We start from the raw sequence: 24,456 nt of genomic DNA on the forward strand, positions 1-24,456 counted from the left end.
GTGAGTATGAAACTACAATCTTTTCTTTTGTATTCCCTTCACACACACATAGTGGTATAAAGAATTGTAATAAATTAGTAATAGTATAGAAAGAATAGTAATAGATTTTTTTAGATCAGTAAGAAGAAAAACATCATGTTTTTACTACAGTATAATGATCTAGAATTGTGTGTTTTAAAATATAACTTAATTATACCTAAATATAACTATCTCTGTTTTTTAGAGGTTAAAGGGGGGGTGAAATGCTGTTTCATGCATACTGAGCTTTTTACACTGTTAAAGACTTGGATTCCCATCCTAAACATAGACAAAGTTTCAAAAACTAATGTTGGACGTTTGATAGAGTAATTCTGTGTCAAAAATACTCCTTCCGGTTTCTCACAAGTTTCAGAGAGTTTTTTTCGAGTATGGCTCGACTTGACGTGAACAGAGCAGAAGGTCCTTGTATGGGCCGTACAGGCTCTTCTCCCGGTAGGGTGCGCGCGCGTGACTAGAGCGAGAGGAAATGCACCCCCATAAACACTCTCAGCTGCAGATCCAGTCGTCCGTGAACACTTATGACGTGCCGCGCTTCCCATTTATTCCTATGGGTGAAGTCGAGCGACTTCAACGCTTCAGCACAGCATTCCGGGAAGGCAGCGCTGCATTTGAATCGATTTGAACACAGAAATGACGGGAAGCTTCACAACATCGCTTCAGTCGCGTCGCAAAGTGGATCTCCACGGTCACTGCTGTCATAGGACTTCACCAAATCAACAAGAAGTGTGTTTTTGACGGAGCGGTCCCAGCGATAAAGGTTCGGTCCTGCTTTGGAAGCAGCCGGTGAGTTAAACTGCTTCAAATGTCTCTGCTGTTGCTATCGTCACGTGAGTAAACATCAGTAAACGACACGATCGTGTGCTTCATCATTCAAATGCGCTAACGTTACTCCATTGTTGTTCTGTGTATAACGTTACACTAGTCTGACGTGCAAAACCGTTTTGCTTGCTACTGCTAAGGTTTAGTCGCATAAAATAGTCCATAAACTGAATCATGTCCTCATAAACTGTGAGTAAAGACACACAAATGTTGACAGGCCACTAAATACAGTACATACCACAGAGACGGACGTCCTGCTGTTGCTGTTTCTCCTGTTCAATTTATTTCAGCCTCCGAATGTGATTCTGGATCATATATCTATTAGCTGAGATCGATAGCCATGGGTTTCTCCATGCTTGAGGACGTCACCGCTTTGTGCGCATTCGTCATTCTTTAGCTCCGCCCACACGATACGCCTCCAGGCGCTCGGTTTTTTCCGGAAAGACTCGGTACAGCCTATATTTATTTTATAAATATAATAAAACTAAAGACTTTTCGGAGATATGAAGGATGCAATACTACTCTATAGGTACTCAAGATTGACATGAGATTGACTGAAACTGAGTTATTCAAAAATAACCATATGTAATCTGTAACATTACTTTAATAAAACCATTGAAATAGTTACACTATTTCTTACATTTTAAATAGGGTAACTTAAAAAATCTGTAACCTATTGCATTTCCAAAGTAACCTTCCCAACACTGGAGACTGACACATATCTTTAATCATCAATTAGATACTAAATTGCTTTTGAAATCTCATTAAAAAACACTTTTATTACCAAAACATGTTAGTTAGCAGAGCACCCCTCATCTCCATAATTTCTGACTGTATATGGTTGAATATCCTTACTGTTAGGGGTTATGATATTCATAATTGAGACTGTTCCTCTGAGGAGAGAGGAAATTTAGGACAGGCACATCCAGATGCTGGGTTCACGTTGCTGTACTTCTCCAAACCTCCCCCGCCAGCTCTCTGGAGATTCTCAGGTGATATATTAGCTGACAGTGCAGTTCACAAAAAGTCCTCAGAAACTGGGGCTCTCGGCTGCTTTATTTCAAAGGAATGACTGAAATTGGACTGTTTAATGGTACCTTTAAATCTCATTAGAATTCATAACCTAATTTGTTATTCAATTATTTGCAAGGAAAAGAAATGGAAGGTGCCATTTGTCTTTTTGGTCCTATGACATTACAATGCTTTATTATTATACAATAACGTTTTCTTGCAGATTACCGTGCCAATTGAATTTGTAATACTATGCTCAAATATAGTAACGTTAGTCCAAAGGGCCTGCATATTCTCTTAGAAATGTCACAGCAAATTCTATATCAATTCTGTATGATTTGAAATCTTTAGAAAAATGTATTTCTTAAAAACGACATGTGTGCAAGGCAAATGTATATTTCTCCAACAATCATTATATCGGAACTGCTTCACTGTTTAAGTTTCTATGAGGGATGTGGGTATCTCCACCTTAGGATAGCTCCATCGGCACTGGTGCTGACAATATATCTGCTGTTGGGACAGATCCTCACATTTGTGATGCTTCCACTGTGCCCGATGCCAACGTGGGTCACTTCGCCATCAGAATAGAGCCAGAGCTTTAGTAGTTTGTCATCTCCACCTGAGAGAGACGTTTGATCTTTAGCATTAAACTGCACAAAGCAACACGAATATGCGCTAAACACAGGCATGTTAGATTAGCACCTTATCAACTCAAACTGTGAAACTCATTTAAAAATAACTGCTGGGATCAGTTTGAATTCTGCAAGTGTTTATTTAGACCTGGTAAGCAGACATTTATCCAACTGTTTTGGCGAATGATGCTTTTCTGCACCGCTATAAATACTTCTGTTTATATTGTTTATTGTGCCACCTGTTGTTACTGTTACATCCGCCATATGACAGGAGAATGACTCAGTGAAAATAACTCTGCATATCAAAAGATACTGAAGGTACCTACCCGTCACAAAATATTTTCCGTCTTCAGAAATGTGCATGCCATTTATAGCTCCGGACAAGGAGCCCTCAAGTTCTCTGATTGCAGAACCATCATACACCTCCCAGTAGCCAATCTGTTAAAAGGTTAAAGATTAAATGTAAGATTTCTTATCATGGTCTAAATGGTTTAATAGTAATATAACAAACAAATAAATAAGCTTGTTAATTAAAGGTGCAATGTGTACATTTTTGCTAAATTTAGCACTGACGTTGCTAATTGTAACTGCCCACCGCTCAACCCTCCCTTCCGAAGCAAATAGAGAAACTATGGTGGTCGACACAGGACAAAGATGTCACTGTCTGGGACAGCAGAGAGTAGGGCCCTGTCCCAAATGGCACCTTAAGTCGGGTACACACTGTGCGATTTATAGTTGTCCTTTATGATTGTTTCTTGTCAGACTGTACAAACCTGATCCTCTCTTTAAGCCATGTCACACGTGATCTTAATTGTCACTAATGTCAGACTTTACTATAGGTGGGGTGCACTAAAACGGACGTGCAATAAACTCGTCCGGTGTTTTATATCATCAATGAATGACGCGCACGCATGCACGTCCACACCCACACACTAGTAAGCTGATAACTTACAATTATCAGCTTATTGAAATAAACAGTTTTCCCCATTTACATGCAAACCAGTAAACTGACAACGCAAGTAAACCGCATTTACATGACTTTATTAATAAACCGGGTTTTTTCCTTGTAGTGACGTCAAAAATAATAATGTCCATATCTGACTCAGAGTTTTTCCAAATTGTTAGTTGTGATGTTAAATAAAGCATGCACCGAGTCAGGCTCATATTATCCCTAATGCAGTTCCAGATGCACTGAACTGAACCTCTTCTACTTCCGCTGCATGAGATGAGAACACATCTTTACAATATTCTGGGTCTTAAAAGAGTCTGGGTTTGTAATATATGTCCTTATTTCATGCAAAACGCTAGCTCGCTCTGTCTGGATGCATTTAAATCTGTTCTAAGTTTGCGTTTTTGTCACCTATCACACATGCTCTCTTCAATAAGCCGACAGAAAGCAGGTTAATGTGTTTACATGCCGCCCGAAATCGGGGTAAGAGGCAAAAAACTACCTGTTCCGACCGGTTTATGCTTACGCCGTTTATGACATTACTCCGATATGGGTTACCGCGTTTACATGACCATGTTGGTTGTCGGTTTATTAGGCATAATCGGCTTAAGAACAAGCATGTGAATGCATTTAGTGAGCTGCATTACACACAGGATTGAAATGGTGGCTACAAAAGTATCTCTAGTGCTCATTTTGGTCAGTTTGTCTTGAAAAACTTGAAAGAGAATTATACGATTGTCGCAAGAGAAGTCACACTGCAGGACTGTGCGCCAAATGTTCTGACACTGCCAGAATTTCGTCTAAAGTCAAATTTGATCGCAGCGGTCATTAATCGGCTGCCGGTGAACATGTCAAACTAACGATTAAAGACTTTAGAGGATACAAGAATACTGTTATACACTGTATACACCACTGAAAACATAGTTATGTATATTATATTGCATTTCTGTCAATAGATTCTAGATAAATACTACACACTGCACCTTTAAAAAAAACTAAACAAAGATGGCTGACAATTTTGATAGTGAACAGTAAGAGACCAACAGTTTAAAGAATGAAAACAACAATGTCATTTCTCAGCATGCACTATTGATCTAACTATATGTGATGTAATCGCAAGAGACATATCAAGATGTAATTTGTTATAGTGCAACTTAAGACAAAACAACAAACGGTCTTGGGCTGTTGCATCTGAACCTGTAAGCAAGATATATTACATAAATGTAATTTACGTAGGCCACATGTTGCTTTTAAGCAGTTATGGGGATGTTCACTTTTGTGATATGGCTGCTTTTTTGATAATTGGATAATTCATTTAAACTAAAAAAGGAACAAATAAATGAAAGAAACTGATTCTGAATGCTTTTAATTCATTAAAATATCCTGTCAATATGTATCAAATGTCATACTTATGAGGCTGTGTTCAAAGCAAATAAAAAAAAAAAGATTTATGACAGAACAAATTTATTAAGTTTTAAAAGGCACGAACACTGCAGACAGAGCAGGTCTGGTACGCCTCATCGAGATGGCTCTGTCCCAGCAGGTTTTGCGCCAGCACTGGGTATCCGGCATGACCCCAGCATTGTGTCCTTTCAAGTACTGCACCTACTGTGCTGGTTTTGGCTGCTTTTCCTGGACAACAATAGACTCACATTTGTGTTTGGCTACATTCTGGAGTATTTTTAATTACTGATATTAGATGGCTGAAATTTAACTGAACATGTTTGTTCTTTGTCCAAATGCAGCAAATATTTAATCAAAATGTTATACGCTATCCTTAAGTACCATTGTTGATAACAAATTAAGCTCCTAATGTCTTTAAAACAAAAACATTACATCATGATCTAAAATATTTCCACAGTTGAAATATGAATGGAAGCACTGAGAATGCCAATCTTTCCTCGGTTTCTGTGAGATGGACGTATGTCCACAGCTGACCATACGTATTCTAATAAGCTCTTTAAATGAACACTGATGCTGTGCCCTAAGACTAGCAGATGGACTATTTGGCACATAGTAGAATGAGCAGATCATACTACAGTACATCCACAGGACACTAGGAAAGCTTTCTGTCAGCTTGTTGTTGTTGTGCACACAGTATCCATCTCTGATTTTTTCCCCTACTCTCTCACCTATTCATCCCTCTCTCTCTTTCTGGCCACATTTCTCTCAAACACATGCCAATACATCAGTCTAGTCTTGTACCTTTCTGTCAGTGCCACTGGTGATCATCTGGTATTCCTCAGGGTGGAAACATACAACACTGAACAGCGTGTTAGACAAGACCATTTGATTCCTGACGAACCTCCTGAATGTGAAATGAGAAGAACCCAGACAGATATAGTTAAAGATGACATGAAAAATAATGTTTTTTCACAATGAAAATCAGTACTCTGAATATTTGGTTCATATGAAGGTGTATGATTTAAAGGGATAGTTCACCCAAAACTGAAAATTCTGTCATCAATTACTCACTCTCAGATGCTTCAAAACGTTCATAATCATTAAAACTAATCCATATGAAATTAAACGTTTAATCCAAGTCTTCTGAAGAGACACAGTAGCTTTTAATGATGAACAGGTTTAGTTTAGGCTTTTATTCACATATACTGTAAACACTGATCAGCAAACGTAATGGTACATAGAGCACTCAAATATAGTAAACGGAAGTTCAGTCGCATTTGCTTGAGTTTTTGGTGAATAGACTTTCAATACAGAGGGACAGAAATCTATCAGATTTCATAAAAAAATATCTTCAATAGACCTTCACCCAAAAAAAGGAACATCATTAATTACTCATCCTCATGTTGTTCAAAACCCGTAAGACCTTCGTTTCTCTTCGGACCACAAATGAAGATATTTTTGATGAAATCCGAGAGCTCTCTGACAACGTTATTACCACTTTCAAGGCCCAGAAAAGTAGTAAAGACATTGTTAAAATAGTCCATGTGACTACAGTGGTACAACCTTAAAGGCCCACTGAAATCTAAATGGAAGTTTTTTTGGTTTTAGTATGACTATGTTATGTTACAGTTATGAAAAAGCTGGTGTGTTCCTAAACGATGACAAAATTAGCATTGAGGAGATATAAGCATTAAAACTTGAAGTCTCTCACTTCCGTTAAAATGAATCACCGATTTTGATGACATCGTCACAGACTTCACCTTCTCATCAAATCTTCTGTCCAATCAAATACCTCTAAAATCTAAAGCCCCTCCCCCCCAATCTTTTACTGCCTATGAGGCAGTCGGGGGGATGTGAAGACATAAAGTCTGATAAAGTCAAGGGAGAAGAATGGGGAGAAGCCAAAAGCAACGGGACAAAACATTTAAACAGCGTGATTCAGATTTCACTTTCCACATCTACTAGAAGACCAACAACTGTCAGACAGGTTACTCACGTCACATCTACGTCGTCAAGCTCAGTCTGAGCCTGCGCAGTACGCTCAACCATCAGGAAGTGAGTGCTTCTAATTGACTTCACAATTCGCCGTTTAAGTCTATGGGGTCGCTGTGTCCATTTCTTTTAATGTCTATGGTGAGTTGGCGCAGACAACAAAACATATCAGACCCATTTGAATTCTGCACAGAATGGTGCATTTTAAAGCGATATGGAGGAGATTATGATGATAAATGGTTAGAGGAAATTAGCTTTACCAAACAGAAAGGTTCTACTCAAACTGTGTATTAATTAAACACTATTGGTTTTTTGAAAAAAGGGGAGAAGCTGCTAACAGTTCGAGCAATTTCAAGGGAAATTACGTCAACACATTGAATAATGCGGCATGTTTTGAGGCACTTCAATGGGCCTTTATTGTAATAGAGCGACAAGGATACTTTTTGTATGCAAAAACCAAAACAACTTTATTCAAAAATCAGTCTCACGCTATTCAGATGAGCACAACGACACATGCGTAGATGCTGATGCCAATCAGTGGCCAATACTGAGCCAGCGTTCTGACGTAGATCCCGGAAGCCCGTCACTGTTTACTACATGAAAGGCATAGGAGACTGACATGGAAGAGAAGAAATTGTTGAATAAAGTTGTTATTTTTCAGGAGTTTCAGGAGGCAGAAACCTCCCAGATTTTGATGAATGCAGGTCAACTTTTAAGATCTGTTTTTACCTGAGTTTTACTGAACGTTTTTTCTCTCGTAAAGACATTTTATCAGCTGCACAATCAGCATGTTTTTCAACAACAGTACAATCCATTAAAGTGTTAGTTCACCCAAAAATCAAATTTATGTCATTAATGACTGAACAACCCTAATGTTGTTCCACACCTATAAGACCTCCGTTCATCTCTTCGCTTTTGTTTTCAAACCTCAAATAAAGATTCAAACGGTCAATCAGCGTATTGATTTATGATTCGGATCACCAATGTCACGTGATTTCAGCAGTTTGACACGCGATCCGGATCATGAATTAATCCGCTGATTTATTAACGTTTGAATCTGAGGTTTGGGGTTCATTTGAGGTTTGAAAACAAACACGGAAGAGAAGATAATGCTGAATAAAGTCATAGTTTTTGGACCAAAATGTATTTTCGATGCTTCAAGAGATTCTAATTAAAGAGATGAACGGAGGTCTTATGGGTGTGGAACAACATTAGGGTGAGTCATTAATGACATCAATTTCATTTTTGGGTGAACTAACCCTTTAAATGCACTGTATTTTATCCCACAGCCTTCTTTTCATTCCTGTCAAAAATTAAATACGATGCTACCTTGACTAAGGTCTATTGTGTTTCGAAGATGGGTTTGGAATGACATGAGTAATTGATGACATCATTTTAAATTTCTGGATAAACTAACCCGTTAACTTTTCGGTTTCACTTTTACAGTACATGCACTGTGTATTTAAGAACTTGAAAACTACATGGGTTAAGGTTAGGTTTACGGGTAGGTTCAGGGTGAGTACCTAGTTATTACCCGGTTATTGTAATTACTATCATAACTACAAATTAATGTAAACAAAGAACATGTCTGTAAAATAAGGTACCGACTTTTCAACACATGACAAGGTTGTGCATAGATGAATAACTTGCGGGCAAGACTCAGTATGTGTGATGCTCTTCAAACTTACACCAGGTCCCAGATGATGCAGGCTCCATCAGAGCTGGCCGTCACACACTCCTTGTCATTACTCTTGATCTTAATACAGTTAACTGTGGCTTTGTGCTCCTTCATTGTCTCAATGAGTTGATAGGATTTCTGGAATATCTCCCAAACTCTCACCTTCATTACAGAGAGATGTCAAGGTACACATTTGTTCTGCATTTATTGTAAGGATGTTTTAGATTACAAACAAACAAAACAGCTCTACTTATTATTACATGGCTCTATAAGATAGATATTGTTCTATAATGAAAGCTAAACTGTGTATTTGATAATTTTCAAGGAAACTAATTTCCTACATACACTATCGTTCAAAAACTTTGGAGTCTTACTCCAGAGTTTTTTTTAAATGTTTTTGAAAGAAGTATCCAATGCTCACCAAGGCTGCATTTATTTGAGCAAAAATATTTAATATATTTTAAAATGTTATGGCAAGGCGTTCACATGATTCTTCAGAAATCATTCTAATATACTGATATGTTGCTTTAGAAACATTACATAACATTTTATTATCAATAATGAAAACAGTTATGCTGCTTTTTTGTGAGAACAGTGATATTTTTTATAAGATTATTTGATAAACAGAATGTTCAAAAGAAAAGCATTTATTTGAAAATGTCTTTACTATCAGTTCAATGCATCCTTGCAGATTAAAAGTGTTAAGTTCTTACGGACCCCAAACTTTTGAACAGTATTGAGTAGTTGTGCTCCATGTCGCTCATTTCACAAACATTTGTTATTGTGTATTAGGTAAGCAGCCAAGAACTTAGTGGGTTAATGTCACCTGTTTAATCTAAAACCAGAGCCCAGCTCTCAACAGTGAGTTTATGACGTGTATCTGATGCTGTACCTGTCCTTCTCCCCCTCCACTGACAATCCTCTTGCAGTCATTGGTTGCTGCTATGGTAGTCACTCCCATACTGTGGGCATTATGAATTATCAGCCTCAGCTTCCCACTCTCTGGAGTGAACACACGAATCTTCCCATCGTTCCAAGCTGACAAAAAAAAGTTATTAAATAAAGAAAGCTGTAACTACATTGTGTTACAACTCAAAACGTGTAAAATGAGTACATTATTTAACATGTTTGTGCATAATTCAAACACATGTATATATAATTTTATTATAAATAATTTATAATAAATTGATTTTTACTCCTGTAAATATTATATATACATTTGATTTATTTATTTTTATCAGTTTTTGCAGTACACTAGAATATAAATGACTTCAAATCTAACGTCTCAGGTTACGTATGTAACCCTAGTTCCCTGAGGGAACGAGACGCTGCGTCGAAACGCTGTGAGAACGCCTCTGCGTTAATGCGTCGTGAAGCGCCTGTAGAACCATTCCATCGGAAAAAAGATCGATCGTCGGCGTGATGACGTCATCGACCGGAAGCTATAAAACGTCCGTGAAAACAAACAGGAACTAACTTCTGATAAAGCCTGAAGTAAGTGATCACGGACACGCCGGGAGTATGGCAGAGCGACGCAGCGTCTCGTTCCCTCAGGGAACTAGGGTTACATACGTAACCTGAGACGTTCCCTTTCGGGGAACTCGAGCTGCGTCGAAACGCTGTGAGAACGCTTATACCCACATCGCCATAGGACCAAGTGTCTCGTATGTGTGAAACCGAAGCGCACACGGTTACGAGAGAACCTGTGCCCCTACAGTAGATGCCAGGTCTAGCTCGTAGAACCTGACGAAGGTAGAAGGAGACGACCATCCGGCCGCGTTACATATATCATGGAGGGAAGCCCCCGACAAAAGTGCTTTAGAAGCAGCCATACCCCTGGTAGAATGTGCCCGGACAGCCAAAGGAGATGGCTGCCCGGCAGCTTCATAAGCAAGTGAAATGGCCTCGGCCACCCACTTGCTCATTCTCTGCTTGGATACAGGAGCCCCCTTCTTAGGGGGTCCGAAGCAAACAAACAATTGTTCAGTTTTTCTCCACAGGGCAGCTCTGTGGACATAAGTATCCAGTGCCCTCACCGGACACAGCAGATTTAGTCTTTCCTGGTCTGACGTCAAGAATGGAGGAGGACAGAAGGCTTGTAGAGTGATGGGGCCCCGTGGGCTCGTAGGAACCTTGGGGACATAACCCGGCCTGGGATGCAGAAATGCTTTCACCATCCCAGGCGCGAACTCTAGACATGAGGGCCCTACTGACAGGGACTGAATATCTCCTATCCTTTTAAGAGATGAAATGGCCAAAAGGAAGATAGTTTTCAGGGTGAGGAACTTATCCGAAACCTCCTCCAAAGGTTCGAACGGAGGTCCGGACAAGCCCCTTAAAACAATGGCCAAGTCCCATGCCGGGACCCTCGCGTGCATAACTGGCCTCAACCTTAATGTGCCACGAAGGAAGCGTGTAATTAGAGGGTGTCTTCCCAAAGACACTCCACCGCAAGGGACGTGGACAGCGCCCAAGGCCGCCACGTACACCTTAAGTGTGGAGGGGGTCAACCCTGCAGAGAACCTTTCCTGCAGGAACTCCAGCACTGTACCAACCGGGCAGTTAACTGGATCCCACTGGCGTTCTCTGCACCAAGCTGAGAAAAGTCTCCATTTCAAAGCGTACAGCTTCCTTGTGGACGGAGCTCTGGAGTGTAGGATGGTCTCTACGACCTCGGCCGAGAGACCCTCCTCTATGAGCCTAGCCCCCTCAGAGGCCAGGCCCACAGTTTCCACATCTCCGGGCGTGGGTGCAGGAATCTCCCGCCCGCCTGAGAGAGTAGATCCCTCCTGGTCGGAATCTCCATCGGAGAGCCTTCCAGGAGAGATATCAGGTCCGAAAACCATACTCGGGTCGGCCAGTTCGGGGCCACTAGGAGTACCTGGGCCCCGTCCCGGCGTACCCTCTCCAGAACTCCTGGAAGCAGAACAATCGGGGGGAAGGCGTACAGAGGCAGCCTCGGCCACTCCTGTACCATGGCATCCAGCCCCAGCGGAGCCGGATGGGTCAGAGAAAACCACCGCGGGCAGTGAGAGTTCTCTGCCGAAGCGAACAGGTCTATCTCTGCTTTCCCATAAACCTTCCATAGGAGCTCCACCACCTCTGGGTGGAGTCTCCATTCCCCGGGCCTCGGCCCCTGTCTCGACAGGTTGTCTGCTTCCTGGTTTAGGGCCCCCGGGATATATACTGCCTTGATTGACAGCAATTTCCCTTGGGCCCACAGGAGGATCCGATGTGCCAATTTGTCCAACGGACGAGACCTCAGACCCCCCTGGTGATTTATATAGGCCACCACGGACGTGTTGTCTGTTCTGACTAGTACGTGGTGGCCCCTGAGGTCGGGCAGGAACTGTTTCAATGCAAGAAACACTGCGAGCATCTCTAGCCGATTTATGTGCCAGTGCCGCTGATGTTCCTGCCATAGACCCTGGGATGAGCGACCACTCATGGTCGCCCCCCAGCCCGTGAGGGAGGCGTCTGTCGTTAGCGTTACGCGACGAACATGAGCCCCCAACACGGGACCCTGAGATAAAAACCCCGGGTTTTTCCACATGACCAGAGCACGTAGGCATCGCCGCGTGACTTTGATCGTGCGGAGCGGATTTCCCCTCGGGGAGAACCCTTGTGTTTTGAGCCACCACTGCAGTGGCCTCATGTACAGTAGGCCAAGAGGTATCACGTTGGACGCTGCTGCCATGAGACCTAACAGTTTCTGGAACTGTTTCACAGTGACGGCTCGGCCTAGCTTCTGTTCTTTGGCGGCTGCCAGGATCGACGCTATGCGTGTTGGCGATAATTGCGCCCGCATAATTATCGAATCCCAGTTCACACCTAGAAAAGTGGTTCTCTGAGCCGGAGAAAGCACACTCTTCTTGGCGTTCAGCCTCAACCCCAGCTTCGACATATGGGCGAGAACAGCATCTCGATGCTGAACCGCCATCTGCTCTGTATTCGCTAGAATCAGCCAGTCGTCGATGTAGTTCAGTATGCGGATGCCCTGAAGACGCAGCGGCGCCAGAGCTGCATCCACACACTTGGTGAACGTGCGGGGTGACAGTGCTAGACCGAAGGGAAGTACACGATATTGGTATGCCTCTCCCCCGAAGGCAAACCTCAGGAACTTCCTGTGATGTGGAAGGATGGAGACATGAAAATACGCATCCTTGAGGTCTATGGTGACAAACCAATCCTCCGATCTGACCTGCGCTACAATCTGTCTGAGTGTAAGCATCTTGAATTTGAGCTTGGCCACCGAGCGATTCAATAGCCGCAGATCTAATATCGGGCGTAAGCCCCCATCCTTCTTCGGCACGATGAAGTAACGGCTGTAAAAGCCAGACTCCCTGCTGGGAGGGGAAACCCTCTCTATAGCCCCTTTTTGCAGGAGTGTCTCTACTTCCTGTGCCATTACCAGAGCCTGCTCCGGGCCCACCACTGTAGGTAGGACACCGCAGAAAGGAGGTGGCCGACTTCTGAATTGAATGGCATACCCCTTTTCTACTATCTGCAGGACCCAATGAGATATATTTGATAGACGTTTCCACTCGTCTAGAAAATCTACTAAGGGAACCAGCCTCTCGAGGCTGGCCTCTGGTGTTCTTCGAGCAACAAATGCAGTGCCCTGAAGCGGCGGACCGGCAGGGAACGACTGACTTGACTGCTCGGGGACCCCCCGAAGGGGGTGCGGACCACCCTCGGGTGGCCCGCGGAGACCGACTGCGCCCCGGCATTGCGGCGGGGTTGGCAGCGCGGCCCCCCGAGGGTGCCGCAGGGAAACGGGTACCGTAGGCAGGGGTAGACACCGTTTCCCTACGGAGGGAACCACCCTCAGCGTCCTGACGCTTCTGGCGTCAGGAACGCTTCGACGAGGCCTTCTTGGCGATCAGGACTGTCCGCAGATCAGCCCTGCCCCTCGAAGGCCTCGTCTGAGAGCGCCGCCCCTCGTCCCCGCGCTGAGGGGGAGCCCGAGCGGCGACGCTCTGCCTTTGTTGTGCCCTGTGAGCTGAGCTCGTACTCGGCTTGGGCTGCCTGATGTCAGCGGCAGCCCCAGGGTCCTGGACTCGGAGAGGGAGAAACTGCTTCAGCGCCGCAGCTTGTTTCTTTGACTCCTGGAACCTCTCGGTGACAGTGTGTACTGCGTCACCGAAGAGGCCACCAGGAGACAGCGGCGCGTCGAGCAGAAAGCTCTTCTCCCTCTCTTTGATTTCGGTGGGGTTGAGCCATAAATGTCTCTCCGTAGCCACCAATGCTGCCATCGAGCGGCCAACACATCTGGCCGTCTCTTTGGTGGCCCGGAGAGTTAGATCGGCTGCCGTTCTGAGCTCATTTATGACGTCACCCCCCACTTCATCGCGTCCATCTAGATCCCTGAGCAGGTCAGCCTGATAAGCCTGCATAATTGCCATGGTGTGAAGGCATGCAGCAGCCTGACCTGCCGCCGAGTACGCTTTGCCCACCAGTGCCGACGTTGTTTTCAATGGTCTGGTGGGCAAAGTCGGGGCCTTTAGGGACGATGCCGAGGAAGGCGAGAGATGGCTCGCAAGCGTCTCTTCTACCTTTGGCATCGCCCCATAACCGTAGTGCTTCAGCCCCATGATGTTACTATAGACCGTAGTCTGAGGGCTGAACACACGGTATGATGCCGGTCTCTTCCATGATGTTGCCACCTCGGTGTGCAAATCATGGAAGAATGGCAGGCCCCGCCGCTGAGGTTCTGAAGCGCGAGCGGGCAGGAATCTTTCGTCTAATTTACTAGAACGTCTCTTTCCTGCCTCAGATCTTTCTACGGGCCAGTCAATATTTAATCTGGCCACGGCTCGCGTTAGAACCTCAACGAGCTCATCACTCGCAGGAGACTGAAGTGGCGAATCTTCAGTCGCGATGCTCTCAACGTCCACCTCCTCGGAGCTGGATAGTTGGAGCACCGGCGGCTCTCTCGGGGGGGAAGAAACCGCAATGCGTGCTTCCAAGCCCCGAGAAGAACCGCTGGATGGAGCGGGTGAGGGCAGAGATAAGGCAGCGCCCGTCTCAAACCCCTCCGCAACATCCAATTGTGAACCCCACGACTGCAGCCTCCGCTCTGCCTCGGCAGCAGCGGGACCAGAGCCGCGGGGAACACGAGCCGAGGCACCCTCCTCGAAGAGTGCCCGGCGGGAGCGCAGCGTTCTCAGTGGCATACGCTCACAGTGCTCGCAAGCAGCCCCCTCGAGGGCTGCCTGGGCATGCTGCGCTCCCAAGCAGGCAACACAAAGAGAGTGTGTATCCCCACTCGTGATGTAGCGTGGGCAGGGATGAACACACCTCTTAAAGTTACTGCTTTCGCTCGCCATTTCTCTATCTATTTTATTTTCTCTTTTTTGTAAAATATATGGAATATTTAACAAAGGGTGGAAAAACTCTTTCAATAGACAGACAAAAACACCAAATAGACAGACAGGTTCACACAGATCGCTTACTGAAGGCACAGAAGCTAGTTCCTGTTTGTTTTCACGGACGTTTTATAGCTTCCGGTCGATGACGTCATCACGCCGACGATCGATCTTTTTTCCGATGGAATGGTTCTACAGGCGCTTCACGACGCATTAACGCAGAGGCGTTCTCACAGCGTTTCGACGCAGCTCGAGTTCCCCGAAAGGGAACAGAAAATATTTAAAGGTGCACTATGCAACTTTCCATCCACTAGAGGGCTCCTATTCAAAACAAACAAAGGCGTAGTTTGATGACGTCAGGTTTGAGCTCAGTATCTTGCAAGGGGGTAATCTAGCACTCAGAAAGCGTTCCACCCATAGCACCCATTGCTAACCAAGCCATCAACTGCTGTTAGCATCCCATTGACTCCCATTCATTTTTGAGTCACTTTGACAGGGAATAACTTTACATCAGAGGCGTTTGAAGACTCCATTTGTCTATTGTTTATTTCTAAAGAAACATGACAATGCATAAATGGCTCCATTACCTTGTATCTTACACTATCGCCCCGTAGAAGCTGTTTTTGTAAAAATAGGCTAACGATTGCGTCATAACCAACGCGACTCTGTTGCACAGTTGAGAAATTACCGTATAGACAGGAGGAGACGCTCAGAAACAATCTTTTACTGTCTATGAGGCAGTCGGGGGGACGTGGAGACATAAAGTCCGATTAAGTTAAGGGAGAAGAATGGGGAGAAGCTGACAGTGAGCCAAAAGCAACGGGAGAAAATATTTAAACAACGTGATTCAGGTTTCACTTTCCAGAAGACCTACAACTGTCAGACAGGAGGCTCACGTCACATCTACGTCGTCAAGCTCAGTTTCAGCCTGCGCAGTACGCTCAGCTATCAGGAAGTGAGTGCCTCTGATTGGCCTCATTTTTCCGCCGTTGAAGTCAATGGGATAGCTCTCTCCATTTCTTTTACTGTCTATGGTATCTTGGGACATGTGATCTTCACTTCCCAGCCGGTGGAAAATAGGACTCGGGCAGAAATAATATACATGGATGCGGTTATTAACGTTACTGTAGTGTAAAGCAGAGCAGGACCGAGTGTTGTGGAGCTGAGCACGGCTGCTGGAGTGATTGTTATACAAACACATGGCTCGCGAACACCGGGACTTTTATTTTGACAGGACGGGAGACAGTCGCCGGGCGCCTGCACTATTTGCGCTTTTCCGGTCATGAGTATAAGGTAAAGCTCTGTTTATCATATTAGATACATTTAAGTGCACTGTAAAAAATTATTTAGAAAAAAAGTTACCTGGTTGCCTTAAAATTTTGAGTTCATTGAAATTAAAATTTTGAGTTAATACAATGAACATTTTTTGAGATTCGACAACCTTTATTAAAATATTATTAAAAGATTTTGTAAGCATATTGGGTAATTATGTGTTTGTTATTTCTGATGACGCAGTGAAACATGCCAAATTGTGCTATTTTCCTGATTTATCACATTTTTGATGTGGTTCAGATACAAAAATATTTTGAGTTTCTATTTATTAAACAAATTTCCTTCATTGTATCAACTCAAATTTTTAATTTCAATAAACTCAAAATTTTAATGCAACCAGGTTACTTACTTTTTTAAGTTAAACCAACAAAAACCAACACAAATTTTTTACAGTGTGTGTTTAAACTGACGTCATGACATTACTCTGTGCGTTCACTCGGCGCTGCTGTGACGTTCACACTGCTAAGAGAAAAACGCTTCTGCCAAATAAAACCGAGGGTAACGCAGATATGACGCAATTGACAGGCGACTCGCTCAAGCGCTATGCTGAAACGTCCCGGTCTTTAGTTAAAATAGCAATTTTCTCACAATTTACAAATAGTTGGAAACATTTGGGATATTGTAAGTACTCAACTGAACAAAATATATAATACTGGCCTAGTGGTTTTTGGATATTTTAATGCAAAAATACTACATAGTGCACCTTTAATAATCATTTTATATATATAATATATGTTTTTCATTTTATTTACAGTATCCATTTATTTAAAAATCTATTTATTTAAAATTAATTTATTTTATATTATTTATAGTAAAATCATAAATCAAACTAGCAATACCAAGTAGTATCATCTGTTTTGTTTGTGTCTTCAGTGAAGACACAACTTGTACTTTATCACAGCTTGTACACTCCTGGGCTAAAGAAATGGGTCAAGCCCAAAATGGCTAAACACTAAGCTTTTAATTGTCTTAACCACAAATGATTGGTCAGGAAATTAGCAAAATTAAACAAATGAACTACTTAAAAAGCCACTGCTATCTCAGAAAAAATATCAGACAGATTAAAGTTTTTAGCAGAATATGGGAAGTTTGATTTGCGTGAATCACAATGAAACACGAGTTACATGGCGATGCTCCAGAGGATGTCTTCGTGAATCTGGTGAAAAATATAATAATAACTGCATCTCTGCCACATGGAGGAAGAGGTGTCATTGTGTGGGGAGCTTTTTTAGTTGCTGGTATTGGTGAGCTACTTCACTGTGAAAAGTCATTTAATGCTTTGGAGTATAGGAGAATATTGCAGAATGACTTTCTTCCCACAAATGAAAAAAGAGGAATGATCACATGTTATTTTCAACAAGACAATGCTCTTGCCCAAATTGCTATGACAACCAAGAAGTGGCTTGAGAACAAGTCCATCAGGCTCATGTTTTGGGCTGGTCAGAGTCTAGATTTAAATCATATAATGAATATTTGGTCTCACGTTAAACTCAAATGAACTGGGAGAAATTTTTCAACTACTCATGAACTATTTGAAGCCATTAACATTGAGTTGAACAACACTGACTGCTCCTCCTGTAAAAAGCTCTCTGCAAGTTGGGGAAGGCTATAGCGTGCTGTTACTTTATCTACAGTATTTGTGCAATTCTTGCTCATTTCCTGACCAGTGATTTGTGATTAAGATGGTTAAGACCATTAAGGCACAGCTATTTTTGGCTTGGCCATTTTATCTCTTTTTATTTATTTATTTTTGCCCAAGAGTGTACATAAAGTGTTTAAAACGGAAAATACATCAACATAGAAAAGCATTGGTAAGCTCCTTTTAAAACCATTTCAACAGGTCATCCTGTATGAGACTGACCACTGAAGATACTTCTGCCATCTCGCATAAAGCCCAGAGCGTTGCATGTTATGTTAGGCACTACGATACGCAGAAGTTCCTTGGAGGAATCAGCATGCCACACTCGTATATCATTCTGTGAACAGGTGGCAAAGAGCTCTGACGTCCCACTGTTGAGAGTGATGGAGAGGATTTGCACATATAAATGCATGATCGATGTATTTTACTTAGGCCACCGATACAAAGCTTACGTCGCCCTCTGGTGGCAGAAGAGAGGCGTTCACAATACATTGCAGTTTTACTCACAAAGGGAAGGCCACATCCTTTACAGCACTGTTATGATTTGTAGCAATGAGCTCTGGTTTGAAGTCAGCATAGCCTAAACTGTAGATCTGTGCTGCCTCTGTCCCGACGTAGAACTGATGCCCGTCTCCACGCAGGGCCACCGACGTCACCCCTCCCTCCAACTGAACACTCCTGTCACAAATAATACGTTAACCATAATTAGTGGTTGAACGAGAGGAATGCAGATAGAAAGAATAAATAATAACAAAGGAGAAAAACAAAGCGCACATAAAGAACTGAGAAGAAAGTTACATACTTAATGGTTTTGAAATTCCCTCCTGAGCACAAAGTCAACATCCCATCTCCTGATCCAACTAAAATATCACCAGTCTTCAAGACTTTAAGAGTGTTTACTCCCTGCAACAACAAGACAAAGCACTTTAAAATATAATTTCACCCAAGAGGCCTGTTAAAAATTATTGTTGTTCAGCTTGTTTTGTGCGTCCATTTACTTGTGTTTCCTGGACTGTGTAGTGTACATATACATAATAGCAGTAGTTTAAGAGACAATAAAACATTTTTATAAAAAAAATATTTTCAGTGCATTATTTTGAAAACAATATACATAAGTGCATTTATCTCTGAAGTCATTTATATCACAGGCAACTTAAAAAAAAAAAAAAAAAACATAAAAAAAGCTGCTCGCTGTGTTAAATCAAGATAAGAAGATTCACCTTGCTGAATTTTTGTTTAACAGGTCCACAGCTGTTGAGCAACCTAGTCTTCAGGTTCACTTTCAGAATATCTCCACTTGTAGTTCCACAGTAGAAATAATTATCATCATTTGGGATCTGCAAGGCAGAAAATCACATACGTTTAGTGATGTTTTATATGATGTTTTACCAGTTTTAACCATGCAAACACCTATGGAATGAGCAGGTAGAAATGAGAGAACTAGATCCATTAGTTGCAGTGATTCTCACTCACCTCGAGACATTTGACAATTCTCTTAAGCTGTCCCGTCTGACATTCTGTGGGTCGGATCTTTCTGTTGGGCAAATCGAGCTCCCACACACGTAGAGTACCACTTGAAAAAAACCCACAAAAAAAACCCACAACAACAAATAAATAGACTAACATTTGCAGATAGCCGCTATATCAATTTTTAGTATATACACTATATTGCCAAAAGTTTTGGGAGGCCTGCCTTTACATGAACATGAACATAATGACATCCCATTCTTAATCTGTAGGGTTTAACAGGGAGTTAATAGGGAGTTGGGTATAACAGATTCATCTCTTCTGGGAAGGCTTTCCACAAGGTTTAAGTGTGTTTATGGAAAATTTTGACCATTCAAGTGCATTTGTGAGGTCAGACACTGATGTTAGACACTCTAATTCATCTCAAAGGTGTTCTGTCAAACTCCTGGATTAGTACAATTCAGAGGTGGAAAAAGTACACAACTCTATTACTTGAGTAAAAGTAAAAGTACTACTGGTCAAATATTACTTCGTTACAAGTGAAAGTTGTAAAAATAGATATTTACTCAAGTAAAAGTACAGAAGTATTTGTTTTCAAAAATACTTAAGTATAAAAGTAAATTTCATTTTTTAAGCCAATGCATTTGTAATACAGTTCGTAGATTGGAAGGAAGGAGGCGGGAACCGGCAAACGTTTAAAATTCTTTTAATGCAAAAATAAATAAACAAAACGAAAGTAAAACCATGGGCAGCCCCTCACGGACGACTGCCCACATATACATAATAAAACATAACCAAAACTCAACATAAAGTCCAGGCCTGGTCCTCTCTCGTCTTCCGCAGCCCTTGCCTCTCCTTTTATGCTCCCGTCACATGGCCACGAGACGAGACCGGTGTGTCATGCAGCTAGCACTCGTTAACACTCATCACCGGCCCGCTCTCGCGGTCCCTCGCCACGCTGCTTGCCACACCACATACCCCCATCGCCCCTCGCAGGCCGGGGGGCACTCCCGAGACGAGAACGAGAGAGGGGAGAGAGGGAAAAAAGAAAGAAAGAAAAAAAAATTCTGGTCCGGTTCCCAGACACACTGCCGTTCGGCCTTCCGCCCGCCGAGAGGCTCTTCCTCGCGGTGCTGAGCGATGGCACTGGACACCTGGTGGACAGCTCGATCCTCCTCTGCCCCCTGGCGGCCGGCGGTGACTCCTCCTTCTGAGGGACCCGGCAGCGAGCCCTGCGCTCCCTGCTCCTCCCCTATCAGGCGGACGACAGCAGGCTCCGGCTCACGGCAAGCGCGGCGACTCCTCTGCTCCCTCTCGGACGGCAGCCACCCCACCTCAACCCAGGGGCACAGCAGCGAGGTCTCTGTCCCACCTTCCTCGCTCCAGCACCATCGCCTCGGGCAGCCCTCGCGGTCCTCATTCATCCGCGCTGCCCGACCTCCTCAGCAACGCGATCCCCCTCAGCAGCGAGGGCTCTTCGACAGCATGTCCCTCTTCCCCCCCCGGGTTTCGGCACCAGTGTAATACAGTTCGTAGATTGGAAGGAAGGAGGCGGGAACCGGCGAACGTTCAAAACTCTTTTAATGCAAAAATAAATAAACAAAACGAAAGTAAAACCGCGGGCAGCCCCTCACGGACGACTGCCCACATAAACATAATAAATCATAACCAAAACTCAGCATAAAGTCCAGGCCTGGTCCTCTCTCGTCTTCCGCAGCCCTTGCTCCTCCTTTTATGCTCCCGTCACATGGCCATGAGACGAGACCGGTGTGTCATGCAGCTGGCACTCGTTAACACTCATCACTGGCCCGCTCTCGCGGTTCCTTTGCCACGCTGCTTGCCACACCACAGCATTATTTTTTTATTGTTGTATAAATGCACACTGTCATCATGGTTTAAGCCATTCAGTGATGCTCCATCTGACATACTAGCATACGACTAACTTAAACTAATTTAAATACTTGTATATAAGTTAAAAAGCTCTTTACAAAGCTGATGTCACTTTAAGGCCAAATGCACGGATCCAATACACTGATACACATCTGATATTCTACCAACTTCACTCTTCCTTTCTCCCAGATTATTATATTTTTTATATTTTATAAGACATGCACCAAGTGTATGCCAACTATGCTAATCTTGATTTTTTTTAAACTGAAACATACTTTCAAAGTATGGCTATGGGTGCACACACTTGTGCCTAAGAACAGTCTTTTTCCATTTTGCTATGAACTGATCAGTGTTCAAAAAAAGTTGGGAAATGTATAAGAGTGATTCCTGATAGACTGTCTGCAACAACAACACCAAAAAAACTTTTAAAGAAGGAAAAAATCATCCGCCGACTTTCAGAGCTGCTGCAGAAACGACTTTCAATCTTGATAGAAATGTAGTGGAGTAAAAAGTACGATATTTGTCTTTCAAATGTAGTGAAGTAAAAGTAAAATTATCCTGAAAAAATTATACTCCAGTAAAGTACAGATACTCAAAAAGTGTACTTAAGTACAGTACTCAAGTAAATGTACTTAGTTACTGTCCACCTCTGGTACAATTACTAGCAAAAAGAATGTTTGGAAATACACTGATATTTCCTACTGACACACTACAGCAAAATATATAAATATTTGGCTTAAAACCATTTTGTGTGTGTGTGTGTGTGTGTGTGTACTTGTTTATATTACATTGTGGGGACTAAATGTCCCCACAATGTAATATAAACCTGAGATCACCTATACTACATTGTACAATGCAAATTGATTTATAATGTGTAAATGCTAATGTGCCTAAGACTTTTGCACCCTACTGTATATATATAGTTTTTTAGTGGTCGAAAGTTTGGAATAATATTGTTTTTTATTGCCATGATTTCCAGTCTTCAGTGTCACATGATCATTCAGAAATAATTTAACGTGAGATTAAGTGTGCATCATTACGCTATAAAAGTTGTTATAAATTTAAATGAAAATGATTATTACATCAAAAAACAGGACTTACTTTCCAGCAGAGACAAAGATTTCATCGTTCAGGTTGGTGTACTCTATGGTGAGACAGTGACCAGCACTCTGTGCTGAAGCAGGGCTGCCACATATAGCCTCCTTACTCTCGATGTTCCACACCACGATACTAAAACCATAAAGTAAACATGCTAGGAAAGGACTTTCTAATGTGCATCTAGATTAATAAATGTAGAAGAAATATGAATATTGCTTAAAGGGATAGTTAATCCAAAAATGAAAATTAGCCCATGATTTACTCACTATCACCCTCAATTCTAGGTGTATATGGCATTATTCTTTCAGACGAATACAATCGTAACATTGAGTTATATTAAAAAATGTCTTGGCTCTTCCAAGCATTATAATGGCAGAGAATGGCTAGGCTACTTCTTTTTTGAAGACCATAAAAGTGCATAATGTACATAAAAGAGTGGATGTGCAGAGGATAGAGCAAAACAAAACTTGGTTCTCGTGAGAACTAACTAATTCTCACCGAGCCCCCTACGTCATATGCTGGAACGGCAGTCTCTCATGAACGCGTGTACGACAGTAAGTGGAAGTTAGAGGTTACAGTTTATAAAGTTTTCAATATGGATATTTTTCTTACACAAATGCATCGCTTTGCTTCAGAAGGCCTTTATGAACCCACTGGAGCCTTGTGGAGCACTTTTTATGATGGATAGATGCACTTTTATGATAGACAGACGGACAGACAGACAGACAGACAGACAGACAGATAGATAGATAGATAGATAGATAGATAGATAGATAGATAGATAGATAGATAGATAGATAGATAGATAGATAGATAGATAGATAGATAGATAGATAGATAGATGCATTTTTAAACCTTCAAAACATAAGCTATTCACTGCCATTATAAAGCTTGGAGGACATGTGTTTTTTTTTTTTTTTTTATTGGTCTGAAAAAGGAATATCATACACACCTGAGTAAATCAAGGGTGAGTAAATCAAGGGCTAATTTTAATTTTTGTGTAAACTATCCCTTTAATCTTTAAACCTTTAAACCACACAAAGAGAAACGAGTTGAGAAACCAAACCAAAATATGCAATTGGAAGTCACTGCAATAACTAAGAAGTATTTTACCTGGCATCATCCTGCCCACCCAGAGATACCAGATACTTGTCGTTTGGGGAGAAGCTAAGATCTTCAACTTTAGCTTTATGGAGCACAAGGCGAGCATAAATCTCCTTCTTCTCATAGTCCCAGATAATAACATCAGCCTGCATGTAGTGAGAAATGGTCATCTCATTCCAAGGTTATAAAAATGGACTATTAAGGGAGCACTGTCTTCCAGTAAAAGACAGCATCTACCGGTATATGATGTTATTAAGCCATGTATACATTGTGTGTTGTTGTTTTTTCCTTTCACTTTTATTGCAGCTCACCTTAAAGCCCATGAAAGTGACCTGTCCAGATGCAATATAGCGACCGGTTTTAGACACAGAAATGCAAGAGACGTTGTTCGTGTGGCCATGAAGGAAATCTTGTTTTCCACTTCTCAGACTCTTAATAATAACAGTGCAGCCGAGAGGATAAATAATATGTTCTCTGTCTGGATGCACTTTGAGTCCAGAACACACATGCCCTGTATAAACAATGCAGGTTAGATGCTTTGATACAACTGAATTACTTTTATCTATTCGAGTATTGTCTAAATTTTAAAGACCAAACAATCAAATGCAAGATTGCACAAGCAAATGCACAGTTTACCTTACCATTAAACCCAATAACAGCCTCTAATGCGAGTTGAGGGACTTCTTGTGTGTCTTGTGCCATCGCGATACAACTTGCAGCTTCGGATATGTGTTGAAAAGGCTGCTGGTTTCGGGAGCCAAACACACGTATCTAGGCAACAGTGCCACGCGGTGTTTGGACGCGTTGCTTAGTAGCAGAGAGTTAATTTCACTGAATCGATTCATTTGAACTGTTCAAAAATCACAGAGAATTCCTGACGTAGAATGTTACCGTTTTTTGAGTTATTAATTATAGTATAATTAGGATGTCTAAATATTTTAAATGATGATTTGGTTCTGTCGAACGAGTCATTTAAATAAACTGTAATAAAAAAAAAAAAACATCTTCCTGGTTCCAGTGAGCCCTTATTGTTC

The 24,456-nt window shown here is 42.3% G+C and overlaps 1 protein-coding gene across 1 annotated transcript; it reads right to left on the minus strand.

Moving 5' to 3' along the window:
* Positions 1-1,558: 1,558 nt before the first annotated feature.
* cfap52 (cilia and flagella associated protein 52) lies at positions 1,559-24,179 on the minus strand. The gene is made up of 14 exons (XM_067458380.1): positions 24,064-24,179; positions 23,734-23,933; positions 23,432-23,568; positions 22,322-22,450; positions 19,337-19,436; positions 19,084-19,200; positions 18,666-18,766; positions 18,371-18,541; positions 18,086-18,234; positions 9,417-9,562; positions 8,535-8,686; positions 5,656-5,758; positions 2,828-2,939; positions 1,559-2,488 (listed from the first exon to the last, which is right to left on the minus strand). Exons 1-14 carry the CDS (start codon positions 24,122-24,124, stop codon positions 2,313-2,315), a joined length of 1,854 nt encoding a protein of 617 aa, XP_067314481.1. The 5' UTR covers positions 24,125-24,179; the 3' UTR covers positions 1,559-2,312.
* Between the last annotated feature and the right edge of the window lie 277 nt (positions 24,180-24,456).

This window comes from Pseudorasbora parva, chromosome 12 (genome assembly GCF_024679245.1).
Source record: "Pseudorasbora parva isolate DD20220531a chromosome 12, ASM2467924v1, whole genome shotgun sequence".
NCBI lineage: Eukaryota > Metazoa > Chordata > Actinopteri > Cypriniformes > Gobionidae > Pseudorasbora > Pseudorasbora parva.

Coding starts and splice junctions, on each gene's coding strand:
- cfap52 (XM_067458380.1), bottom strand. CDS start 24,124: ATGGCACAAGACACACAAGAAGTCCCTCAACTCGCATTAGAGGCTGTT. Junction 19,437..22,321: donor ATCTTTGTCTCTGCTGGAAA/GTAAGTCCTGTT, acceptor GTTTTTTTCAAG/TGGTACTCTACGTGTGTGGG. Junction 5,759..8,534: donor TGCATCATCTGGGACCTGGT/GTAAGTTTGAAG, acceptor TTTCACATTCAG/GAGGTTCGTCAGGAATCAAA.